Genomic DNA, 13905 nt, shown 5'->3' on the forward strand with positions numbered 1-13905 from the left:
GATTATATTTTTACCCTTAAAATACAAAGGAAAAAACTATTTTTTTCTCCGTTACTTAAGATGAGTCTGGGTGGAAGAAATCTTGCATTATAAAGTAATGTATAAGTTGAACATTATATACATGAAAAAACCAACATAATACCTAATGTTATATTGTATCAACCCCACTTACGTAATTTTTTGCTTAAGGCAGTCATTACAAACCTTTGAATGTTTAGGCTACCAAATACTAACCATAAGTATCTAAAATAAGACAACATAAATGTGATGTTTGGATAATATAGAAAGCTATATATGCAATGAACTCAAATGTTCATACTTTATCCCATAGTTTTACCCAATATGCTAGCTCTTGGAACATATATCCAATGTAATGGCTTGGTGAAAGTATCTCTCCAAGACCATTTAAAGAGAGTAACTTAAATACTTGATAAAAATCATCAAAGACAATACATGGCACATGACATCAAATTTCCCCTTGAGATAAGTCTAAGAGTTTGAATAATAATAACAAAGTATGATAATAAGAAGTGCAAGACTTGTAGTAAATTGAAACTTTTGTCAAGGATCATATACCCTATCATTAATCAACAATATATTATTAGAGAAAATGCTAAGATAGAATTCTTCCACATAAAGGCCTAATATCTATAAATTAACCATTAAATAGAATATAGAAACAAATGCAAGGTTCAAGCTTCTTATAATTATTCTACATTAAATTAAAAACGAAATAAGCAGTATTTAACAAATATTCAAACAATTAATTTCCACTATACCATTTCTACAAAATTATAAACAAGGAGGAAGAAACTATACGAGGCCACAAAGAAGGTAATGTTATATATGATCTATATATTAGTGTACAAAATAATTTGAAGGATACTTGTCTTTTGACATTTAACTAATATATATATGAACTGTTATAATCTAGTAAAGATTTCCTCTGATTTTTCCTTTTCTTTCCATTCTAAACCTATGAATCTGCATGGTGAGAACCTAAGCTTATACTCTGAAATGGTTTCAAGCTTAGGTGACCATGTTTGATCCTTTGACTTTACAAGCTGCTCATATTGCTTTTGTAACTCAGGAGTACTACAAAGGAAGCTATTACTAGAGGAACCATTATTATTATTATTTTCTCCATTTATGAGCCTAGTGATGAATTCTGGCATGACCTTAATCAAAACCCTTCCATCAGAGCCCTTCAAATACTCAAAAGGGCATGCCCCAAACTTGATAGGGGACTTGTTACTAACACATGAACCTAAAGCAGCAAGTGAAGAAGCTGAGAGAGTGTGACATGCAAAGATATCAATAGGGATAACAAAATAGGTTTGACCAGGAACAAGTTCATCATCTATGGATAAAGCAGGAATAGGATGACCAATGAAGAATGAGTCTGCATGGCATAGCATCTTTTCTGGAAACTCAAACATGATTTCACCAGCTATGTGTTTTCCTTTAAGGGTTCTTGATGTTCCTTCCCAAAAGATGAGTTTCACGGTTGACTTTGATGATGATGATGAAGATGATGATGAAGATGTTTTGTTGTGAAGAAAACATGGAGTCATTGTATTTCCCATTGTGGTTGTTATTGGTTACAAGTTTGAAGATATGATTATATGAAGAAGATTAATGGAAGGGTCATGAATATATATAGAGATGAAAGTGAAATGAATTGACTTTGGGAAAATAATAAAATATAAATTTGTTTTTTAGAAAGAAATTTATTGGGTTGGTGTTCTGGTCAGCCAAGCCGGCTTTGAAAGTTTTTCATTCTTAGTTACTTTATCTTCTTCACTCATGCTATGTAGGGTTAGTTATTAATGGAGGAGATCACATGATTTAAATCGTGTTTCATTTCATGTTTCAAGCTAATTAGAGTGTTCTATTTTATTACTTTTTATTTTTAAATTTTTTATTTTATCCGTGTGTTAATATATGATTGATTTGAGATAAAGAATAAAACATCATTCGAGACAGATGATCTATCCGTTATTATAGGAAATCCTTTAATTAGCAAAAACAACTCATAACTCATAAGCGGAGATCTCAAGGCTTAACCCTTGACCAAAGTAACTGGCTTTATAGGTTTTGAAATAAATGCATCAAAAGTTCAAGACAAAAAAGATTGAGTGTATTTCTTTCTTAATTTTTATGCCAAAGGATTTTATGTAAGAAATATGATGTGCATCAACTCTTTAATTTTTTGAATTATAAGTGTATTTGGCTAATAATTATTAATATTAAAATAAGCAAAATGTATTAAAATTAACATAATCATACGAGTACTATCCAATACATAAGAGAGATCAACTGTTGATCTTTTTAGAAGTTAAAGAAATACAAATTTTTAGAACATTATACCAATTTGCAAAAACATAAGAATTTGCAAAAACATAATATACACATAAGTATTGTTTTCTCCAAGAAAATTAGACTATTCTTTAATATGCATATAGACCACACGACAATAAATCAAAACATCCTTCATAAGTCTGAGCCTCTGAATTAGTATGCATTGTGTCATGAATATGCAACAAATCTAATAATGAAATTGGTATCGAGGCAATAGCCTGAAGCCAAAAATAAAAACCTTTCCGAAGAGAAGCAACAAAGTCACACAAAAGAAAAAAGATAATCAATAAATTTATCATGATTCACACAAATGACACACTTGACATCTTCAACCCTATGAACACTCAAATGACATAGTTGATATAAATGATGATGATACAGTACCAATATAAATTATTTTAAACTATCAAAATATATATATTAAACTCTTCTATAAATTCTCATTATCTTTGTGGATGATTGTTATTTTTCTTTAACTATATCATTTATATTTTTCTTTAACTATATATAAATGCATACTCTTCCATACAGAAATTTAAACACATTATCCCACGACTAAAGTTAACTCCATCCATTTTCATAATCAAGGATGGGTTATAATACTCACATTAATCATATCACTTACCAATTACAAGCGTCATTCTAAGATATGAACAGAACAACCAAGTGAACCATAAACATCTAAATTTGAATTATTTGACTCCATTTAATCTACTAGCCCAAGTAGTTTATTTAATATTCTTAATTCAAGAATAAATAATTATTTATAATTAGTAGGTGCTCGTTTTCTTCCAACTTAAATTGGATCCATAGACTAAGTCAGTGTAAGTCACTTAATGCTACAAGTTCCTTTAGTCATAGGCACACATCAATCGAACCTAAATTGTCGGTTTATGACCAAGGTTAGAACTTTCACGTGCCAAATTGCTACTTTTCTTTTAGGTACATATAATTAATTATCTAAAGTCAAGTGGCAGGTTTATTTGTTTACCAAATTGATACCTTCAATGAACGTAAAAGAAGCCCGTAAAAGTAATTCAGTAAAATAAATTTTATGAAAAGGAAAAATAATTAATATACAAATAAATAAATAATTTGGGCAGACTTGTATATATAGTATAAAAATTATCTGACAGAGAAAAAAAGATATATATTTAATTAGCATTAATTTAAGAACATCAAATATTATACGAATGATTGGGATTCTTATTATGTGTGTGGCAAAGAGAAAACTATATGCATAGCAAAAGCTCATAAGATCATACTTTTGATTTTAGCCTAATATAATATTTGTAAATCTAGTGTGATTTTACAACACTAAGTAACAATTCATTCCTCACATGTTTGAACTCAACTTTGCAATAATTACATCAAGTTTCAAATGATTCATTAGCTTCTTTCTGGACATATTGGAATAGAGTATCACTAGTTCTACAATCCTTATTTCTTTATTAATAAATTGCTCTGATGAAAAAAAATTAATTATGTATATATATAGGATAAACATTTTTCAATCCTTGTAAACATTTTTATATATACTTCATGAATGATAAGATTATGGAAATACACCATGCAATGTCAAAAAAATCATCAAACTCAACGGCAATTTATCATAAGATTTATAAATATCATTTATCACCTACGAAAAACTGAGAATTAAAGCCCTGATTATAGCATATATGAAGAGAAGGTTTCGTCCAATGTGTAACCTCAGCCACAAATCATATAATCTAATACAATAAAAAAAGTCAATTTTTTAGTAAAATAATAATCACAAAAAAAATGTGAAAAATGCCTGCAACTTAAGAGAGAATATTTTTTAAACAACAATTATTTTTTAAACTGAATGAATGCGTGTGATTATAGAAAATATGAAACGTGTGTGAGCTTTTGTTTTTAGATTTTTTTGTACTAATAATAAACAACTAAAACAGGAACGTAATTAATGAGAACTGTTCAATATTTTCATTCCATAGATATCTCTATACTTTTTTTCTCAAGGCACTAAATGGCTGACTTTTAATTTGTCAACAGAACAAACGAAAAGCAAATCTTAAATAAAATTTTTTGGGTGTTTTTGACGGAATGTTTCATAAATATTGCAAAAAGATTAATTTTTAGTGAAAAAGCTTATGTAAGGTGATCTTCTCCATAAAATTATAAAATGAGAATGTGAAGTTGTAAATAACTTTTTGAATTATTTATTCTGTTTGAATTTTCATGCAATACTAGATCAAATCAAGGTTGCATATAACATCATTTTTATTTTATTTTAGAGACAATTCACTTTATGTGAGCTTGACCTAATCTTTGAATACCTAATTATGGGTGGTAAAAATAAATGTAGATTGCGTCGAGAATGTCAGCTGTCCCACTTTTCTGTGTCTCATCGTGTCCCAATCTAATGAAAATTTGACACATACTAGAGAGAAAAAATTTTAAAAATATAACATAATATTTTTATGTGATTTGGTAATATATGATTAGCTTGGGACATAAGAATGGAAAGATTTTGAGACAGAAGATCTTGGTTCCTTTTCGAAACTTTACCTGTAATGTTAAGAGCTTGATACAATATTAGAGATTTAGAGTCATGACTTTCACATACAACTCTTCTTGATAATACTTAAGAGGGAAAAAGACAAATTTAATATCAAAAACTGAATTACATTTATTCATTTGTTAAGAATAAAATGAAATGTTTTGCATGTCTTTTATATTGTTCTTGAGAGACTTATAAGTTGGTTAATGAATTTATTTAAAAAAGTAAGTTAATAATTATTTAATTATGGAGGTTGGTTTAAAGAAAACTCTTGAGTGAGAAATTTGATTTCATAAATCAATTGAAGTCATTTATAAGTACAAAAAATATATCGATGTACTTTTGATGTACAATGGAGTTTTCTTTATCTAAATAATATTTTCTTAAACTTGAACAACAATGCTCTACATATCTTGCAAGAAAGCAAATTGCTTTTTTATTTTTATTTTTAGTGTGATGTTAAAGAACAATCTTTTTATGGTCTAGATATTATGGATCTAACTTTATATTCATTGATAATTAAATATTTTTTGGTTCATATTAAATGAACATTTTATATTCCTATATATTTTACTACCACTTTTTTCTTTTCCCCTGTCTATGTAGATTGAGGTAAATTAAGGAAAATTGGCACCATTAATATAATTTGTCATATACATTTTCTGTAACTACTAATATTCATCAAAAACTACTACTGCTGAAACAATGTTTAAAAAAATATGGAAAGTGGACATAATTTACTCACCATGTGATGCTATAAGACTTTCTATATTATAATAGTCTCATATTTCTTGTAGTTTTGTGCATGTGACAGAAAATAAAAAACGACAGTTATATATTATTATTTTATTAAGAGAGGTGGCGAGTGAAGACTAGTGGAAGTAGTTGTCAACTTCTGCAATATAATTAAAGAAATTAAATTTTAAAAGCAATTCTTTTATCCATAGTCAAAACATATATAATACGTACAAATTTAAAACAACTATGTCCATGCCACAATATTTTCTAACAGCATGACACGTATATTAGTAATTTGTTTTCACTATGATATATAGTTGAAAGGAAAAGATAAACTATTTAGTCAAAGAAAGGGAAATTAGAGAACCAAGTATATATTTTACCCAAAAAACTAAAGATAAGATATAGTAAAAGCAAAGTTAGGATCACCACATACTTATCCATTTCCATAGTTTTATACACCATGATCAGCAATGACAATGAAACTGTTGAAATATTCTCCTTTTAGTAATTAAAAGTTGAAAGTCTCAATTCTCTCAGCCAAATCCAATAAACATAATCACCATCATTATCGATTTGAGTTAGACTTCTCTCCATTACTTGAAAAAACAGTTAGGTTTTGTAGTGTATTTTTAAGGGGGAAAATATAATAACAATATAAAATAAAGGATAAAAGTATTCATTATTTTTTGATTTTCCATGTATTTTCGACTAACTGACTTCTCGAGTAATGAAGACGTTCTGACTCTTGTCAATTTCATTATTGGTCTCCCAACACAAACCACTCACCCGTTATACATTTCTTTCAGCCGCAGATTCATTTTCTTGTATAACGTTAATGGAAAAACAAGCAATTTGTAGGGACATTTAATTCATAATTAGGCCCCCATTCAGTGTTTTCTTTTGTCTAATTGTTGGGTTGGATATTCAAGTCAATTAGAAACAAATTTGTGTCATTTTTAGACAATATAATGATGATGTCGTTAGATTATTGTTCAGAGATGTCCACTACCAAATTGTTTTTTTATTATAATTCTTTTACCAAAACTAAGTAATTTTTAACTTTTTTTTCTTCATTGATTATTTTTATTAATGTACTATTAGTTCAAATAATATATATTTGGTTTTCTTAAAGTAAGATATTAGTTTTGAGTCTTTTGTATGAGAAAAAACTTTTGTTTAGAGTTCCACCATATTGTGAATGATCTCAAGTCAATAGGGATTACATCCAAAGAAGAATATCAATTGTCCACACAAAAAAACCTATATATTTCAATGTTATAAACATCCAGTTTTGTTTTTTTATTTTACAATCAATTTCAGAAACTATAAAAGATATAATATATATCATTTATTTAAAATTTTAACGAAATAACTCTTTGTGTTGTTTGTATTTTTTTAAACATGTGTATCCTTACATACAATATCTTATAAAAAGATGCAGAGAATAAATTATATACTTCCATCGATTATTAAATATTAAAGACATACATCATTGCATATATCAAAGTTAATTAACTAAAATACCCAATTACCCATTTTTGAAGCAGTTTTTTATTTTATTTTTCCAGCATATCTGTCGTAGTAGATGTTTTATTTACTCATTGTCTCATCAATGTTTATACCGACAACAATGGAAGATTAATCCCTTAGATTTGAGGTATAAAATTTATTGGAGGGTAACCTTTTTCTACACATATGAAACAAATCAAATTTCTTGAGACCATTCTTACAAAAAGTCAATTATGGATCAACTATCTTGTTAGTTACTGCAGTAGTTGCTTTAATTTGAAAAGGTTTTGAAGATTTCAATTACCATAAGGTTGTTGTTTTACATCATGGTTAGTTAGTGCATGAACCTCTACTTTCAAGGAATCTCGATCCGCTACGATACTAGAGGGTCCAGTATTGGTAGAAATTGTGACATGCGGCGTTTAAAAATATTTAATAGTGTAGATTTTTAAATTAAAGTTTTTTTTTAAATTATTAAATCATTCCGGACCTTACATTCCAGTATTAGACTGTCCAGTAACATAGATGATTCTAACCCACTTTCAATAGGGTTAAAAATGGGTCTAGATCTACAATAATTTATGTTTATCAAATTCATCATATACTCTAAGATCTAACTAATCCACTGCCAATGGTTTCCATGTGTAGTTGTATAAATTGGAACACTGAAATCAAAACGTGTATGAAAAGGTGAATTGATCCCTTCATTAAAAAGAACTGTTCAATTATTACATTGAACCTGTCCTGCTTCCTGCACTTGTTGAAATTATAAAAAAAACATATAGTATAGAATATGATCACATTATTCACATTATATATGTTCAAGTGGTATATGTTTGATTCCCCTTAAGCAAGGTTTCGAGTCCGAGTCTTGTAGATGGAAAAAATGTCCGCTGAGAAAGTTAGCCCCACATACTAGTGGATGTTCCCGACTTGGACATGATTGCCTCCAGTGCAAGGATAAATGTGGGAAACCAAAAAAACATTATATGTTCATCATATGAGCTGGTTAATTATGCTTATCATAAGTTTGATTGAAGGGTTCATTTTGACAGCACACACCAGGACTAAAACAATGTTACCAATATAATTCACATGTTCCTTTTCATCCCTTTTAACACGTTTTCCAAATTATTATCTTGGTATATATATGAAATATGAAATATGAAAGAAATCTGAAGTGGTCATTGTCAACATTAATTTAACAAATGATGAGATGATCCAAAGTATGAACATCTTCAACTCTTTAAACTGGCATGGGATGAGATGAGGTACAAGATTGTGGGACACTGAGTTCCTAGGAGAAGGGAATGTTTTAGCAATAAAAGTTGTTTATTTGAATGGTGGTGTTGCATGCAACTCCTAGTTCATTAATTTTGTTTATATACCATAGATTTCTATATAAGGAGCATGAGACCATTTTATTATTTATTTGAAAGTTATAACAAAAATTAAGTTTTGATATTTCATCTTTTTGTTTATATTTGTCATGTTTTTTTTGGGTTTTCTCCTTTGCTTTATAAAACTTTAAAGGATAAAATATCTCATGGTATAAGAAAATAATTAGGTATTGTCCACCTATAATAGATTGGCATTGTCATTAATATTTTAATGAAAGAATATATATAATATTGATGAAGGGATAAGAATGGCGGATGTCACATTTTAGTGAGATGAGAGATAACTTATATCATAATATATTTTTTGGGTACTACCGATAGTATTATTTTGAGTAAAAAACTAATCTCTTTCAGAATGCGTTATTGTCTTCTCCAATAAGTACCATTCCCAAAAATCAAATCCTTAACATTTTAGTCATCCTAGAGATTTAGTAAGATCTTACACTATTAAAAAAAATCAACACATTGTAGGTACTTATATCATAACATGATGATGTATATTATTAGGTTAGTTTTATATATTTCAACATCTATTTGGGCCACTTTTTTATGAAAGGGGCTAACAACCCAAACAACAAAACATATACAATCACCATTTCAAGACCAGGCCTAATTAAAAAAAAAGATGATTATATAATTACTTCTTCAATATTCACAAATTTATACTAGATTATTCTTCCTTATTTATGAGAACCTACTTAAAAATGGGTTATCTTAAAATAATGTGTCACTCCATATGTTATTGTTTGTGATTGATCACAAATACATTTTACGGACTCCACTTACAAATAAGTAATATGATCTTATCTTCCTCATACATACTGTGATGTTCATAATATTAATCTTCTAATTCTCTCTGTTGCTCTAAACTTGATACTATGCTCACAAACTTCTAATCCTCCAAACTAAAAAAATTGCAACATTGCATAATAGATGTAGTGGGAGAAAAATGGATTCATATTTAAAACAAAAAAGTCATGATTAACTTGAATAAGTAGACTGAGTTGAAATCAAAATAACATTTCGATTTCAGCAACACTTTTTGGGAGTAGCTACGAATCGATCTAGTTTGATTTTTCTCCTCATGACTTTCCCCATTCACCTGAAGCTCTTCCCTCTGTTCTTAAGCATTATTTTGGGGTCATTTTCAAAACACATGAAATAATGGCAACAATATATTAACGTTGTACTCACTTCTAGTTTTGGCGTATAAGGGTATTGCTTTTCTAAGAAGCCACTGAAAAAAAAAATCTTGCACCTTTGACCCCAAAACTTGTACATAGACCTGAGATTCACCACAATTCCTCATACCCATGGAAGGTATTGTGTTTTTCTCTCGAATTTTGATCTTAACAGAGATTTGGGTTTTCGATTTGGTGACTGGTTTTGCTCAGATTACTTTAATTTCACGCAATCAAATTGAATGAATGGCTTAATGGGAACCCAGATACTGAATTGTTAGTATTATTGAGGAGGTTGTTCCAATGGTGAATTTTGCATGATAGTTTCAATTTGGGGACTTTGGGTTTGGGGAAGTTAGTCAAACTGAAGGGTAAAAATGGGGTTTGATTAATTTTGATCATAATTGAAATTTTATATTTGATGTCCCTATGATACACTTTTCTTATAAATACTCAATTGAGGATAGTTTTTTGATATGACAATGACCATAAACTGGTGTGTACATTTGGATTTGCTTTCTGTGTGGGAGATGGTTTGTTATTGTTGTTTGTGTTCTTCCATTTGCACCGGTGTTGATTAGCTCAAACCAGAGTTTCTTTATGTAAGACTCTATGAGATTAGAAAATTCATACTTTCCTCATTTTTATTTTTCTAAGTTGTGATTAGAAAACTATTAAGTAATAGAATCAGATTAGCTGATTAGTAGCTAGAAATTAGCTGGTTTTAATTGGTTTTCGATGTACGAAAATCACAGTTCAAACTCCTACTTAAGAAATGGTAACATTAGATGTATATAGTGAACATAAATGTCAACTATTCTTGTTATATATGGTGAACATTTGCATGAGCATGTTTTTTAATAGAATGTATCCTTATTCAGAATAGGCATGAAAACTTTGGATGAATGGACATATATGTTTATTCTTTTTAATATTTTGAATTGCTTAGCTGTCCTCTGCTGGTCTGGCCACAATTTTCTAATTGCCGATGCGCTCTCGATCCCCTCTGCACTGACATGTTAACGAAATAATACAAATTTAACCTACATATCTGAATCTTTTTTTTCTTTGCTGAACATTGTTGACATATGATAAATTCTGTCACATGGGATTGCATACTGATATACAATTCTGTTAGGATCTTTTTTATTAGACTTGGGTTTAGTTTTATTTGATACTGTTAGTTGGTTAAAGTTAATCTTTATCGGTTAGTTGGTACTTGGTAGTATCTCTTCATCTTAAGCCTATCTTTACCTGTTATCTGGCTCTTGTGAACATTTCTCATGAGTAGCTTGACTTCAGTTTCCATGCATCCATCCTTTCTCATGTTGTCGTTACTGTTTAGCATATAAACATATTTGTGATTTCATGACATTGGTGGATTAAATTGAGTCGCCGATATTTATTGATTTTTGTATCTTCTTGCTTGCAATAATTATTTTTTCCATTCTAACACATGCACCTTCTTGTCTGTTGGTGTTTAGAATCAAGTGAATTGCAATCAGAAGAAAACAAAGTCTCTATGGAGAAAAATAAGAAAAGAAAGCTCAAAACACCGTCTCAGGTTGCAGGATTGGAGAAATTTTATCATGGTAGGTATACTATTTTTGACACATGGATGTTAATGCATCTTGCTAAATGCGAATTTTTTTTGAGGAGTTATTTCTGCCTTTGTTTCTAGAGCACAAATATCCCACAGAAGAAATGAAGTCAGAACTTGCTAAAGAGTTAGGGTTGACAGAAAAGCAAGTATGTGGATGGTTTCGGCACAGAAGGTTAAAAGATAAAAGAATGTTGAAAGATGAATCAGTTGCTAATGGACGGCAAGATCGTTCGAGTGGTGTCATACAGGATCATGGCAGTGGACTTGGGCAAGATTCATGTGGAAGCAGTAAACATGGTGATTACAAGTATCTGGATCCCAAAGAGGTTGAGAGCCAAGTCCTACACAACAATGGTTTTTCGGCTGCGGATTTGGCCTATGGACATCGGAACCATTATACAGAAAATGTCCGTGGAATGGAGGACACTTCGTCTGAGAGTAGTTCATATTTGCAAGATAGATTGTTTCCTCAAGGCCAAGATCCATATGATATGGAGTCTTCTAGATACCTTACACCTAATAGAGCTCTTCCACCCCTAAATCCCAAGAGTGCAATTAACACGAGACACAAAGCATCAGGATATTTGAAAGTGAAGCGTGAGATAGAAAATGCCGCTGTAACTGCCCTTAAGAAGCAATTAGCAAGAAACTATCGAGAAGATGGTCCGCTACCTGGTGTAGAATTTGATCCACCTCCTCCAGGGGCATTTGAAGGCCAAAATTCAGATCCAGTTCGTGGTACGTTGTAGCATATTCTGTTCTTTTTTTTCTTCCAAGTCTCATACCGTCATCCATTTAGTTCTGCAAGACTAAAATGTTGTTTAGTGTTAAAACATTATAAAGTTGCTTCTTTGGGCTAAAGGAATTGCAAATATCAATTGTGAAAAGGTTATAATTGGCATTATTTTTCTGTAATGGGAAGTGAATGCTTAAGGATAGAACTGGGCATGACAATGTTTTTTCTAGAATAAACAAATCAATGTTTTTACAACAAACATTCATCACGGTTATTTGCTATGCATTGGGATGATTTGTATATTAATGTTGTGTCACCACCAAGTTACTTTAAAGAGGCTGAATCATGGTAAACGTAATAAAATGCGAATATTTATCTAATAATAGAAGTAATATTAGATTACCTTTCTAATCTAATGAATGCTATGGCAGAACCATACAGTGTTTCAAATCCCGCTCTTCCAAATTCTTCAGATATCTCTCCCTTAAAAAGGCAATTCAGTCTTGGCTCTGTAAGTGGAACTTTCTAATGTATTCTTGTATTTTGATTAGCCAAGTAATTGAGCTCACTCTGTTTAAACTATATGATGCATGTTTGAAAGATTGTGCAGCTACCTGATTATTTAAGTTAAAACCTTATCTTACAACTCTCTTTTACTTATGTATTGGCAGAGATATGATTGGTATAATACTAAGTTTAGTTCCCAAGATTCACATATGGAAGTTGACTTTAGCTCCTTGCATGGTGGCGCTTGTATCCAGGATAAACAGGATAAGAAAGCTCGGAAGAGTATAAAAAAAAGGCAAACTTTTTACAGTAATAATCATTTTCCCGGCAGGAACTCTTCCATGGATTTGTATGAAGACAATAATGGAGAAGCTTCTGCTTATAATAGCACTAAGAATCATAGAATAGGCACTATGCATGGTGTTGAGGGAATGGGATCTGATACTACTTCCATCCACGCCGACCACTATGAAGAGGACCTCGCGGTTAATCAGACAGACTTGCTGCAACATGGTTATGATAATCTCAATCTGAAGAATGTGCAAAGTAGTGGATATGCAAAATCTAAGGCTTCAAATTCAGTCCGCAATCCTCAAATTTCTGTCGATACTGAAGAAAGAGGGCATCCTACTAGGACGGCGAAGGTTCATTAATATATTTGCACTTCCTCTGTGTGTTCTACATGTAATGGTCAATCCATTCTGCCTAGAGATTACTTGAAATGCGAATGTTTGGTTCTATGCACAGGAAGGGATGTTTAAGGGGGGCAGAAAGCCAAAAAAACAACATTGTGATGCAGATGGAGCAAAGATGCTTTCGAAAGAAATCGAGGTGAGTTCTAGATTCGTAAACTAACCTGCCCATATAGTACGTGATTATTTGATTTTCTGTTGAACTTACTCCGCTCCTTCCTTGCATGTCTGTATGATGTTTTGCTTCGCATCGTTATAGGATGCAAAGCAAACTAAAATTGACCCATTTCAGCAATACCATGTGAAACAAGCACCCGTCGCTGAGATTGACCAAAGGAAAATTCAGAGGTGGACATTTATATCTCTTTTCTTTTGTCTTTCTCATGATTACATGCTTACCCGGATTCAAGTTGTTATTGGTTATAGCCATCATTTCTAACAGCATCATCATATATGGTTATGTAGATCTGCTACACCGATACCATCTAGCTTTAGCGAGGACGAAACTGCTGACGCCAGTTCCTCGCTGGATTAAGTGTTATTCGATATGTATATTGTACAGTCTAAAACGACAGATAGATTTTGGAAAGCACTGTTTTTAGCAGCAAGAATGCTCACATGATTGATTGGCTC

The 13905-nt window shown here is 30.8% G+C and overlaps 2 protein-coding genes across 2 annotated transcripts; one reads left to right on the forward strand and one right to left on the reverse strand.

The window, feature by feature from the left end:
• On the reverse strand, nucleotides 755-1599 carry LOC109356353. Its single transcript, XM_019599675.1, has one exon. The coding sequence runs from the start codon at nucleotides 1584-1586 to the stop codon at nucleotides 924-926; it is 663 nt and encodes a 220-aa protein (XP_019455220.1). The 5' UTR covers nucleotides 1587-1599; the 3' UTR covers nucleotides 755-923.
• On the forward strand, nucleotides 9646-13905 carry LOC109356025. Its single transcript, XM_019599346.1, has 8 exons — nucleotides 9646-9873; nucleotides 11219-11326; nucleotides 11416-12075; nucleotides 12505-12584; nucleotides 12745-13224; nucleotides 13328-13411; nucleotides 13532-13620; nucleotides 13738-13905. The coding sequence occupies exons 1-8, from the start codon at nucleotides 9867-9869 to the stop codon at nucleotides 13805-13807; spliced, it is 1578 nt and encodes a 525-aa protein (XP_019454891.1). The 5' UTR covers nucleotides 9646-9866; the 3' UTR covers nucleotides 13808-13905.

This window comes from Lupinus angustifolius, chromosome LG09, assembly GCF_001865875.1.
Source record: "Lupinus angustifolius cultivar Tanjil chromosome LG09, LupAngTanjil_v1.0, whole genome shotgun sequence".
In the NCBI taxonomy this organism is placed as follows: domain Eukaryota; kingdom Viridiplantae; phylum Streptophyta; class Magnoliopsida; order Fabales; family Fabaceae; genus Lupinus; species Lupinus angustifolius.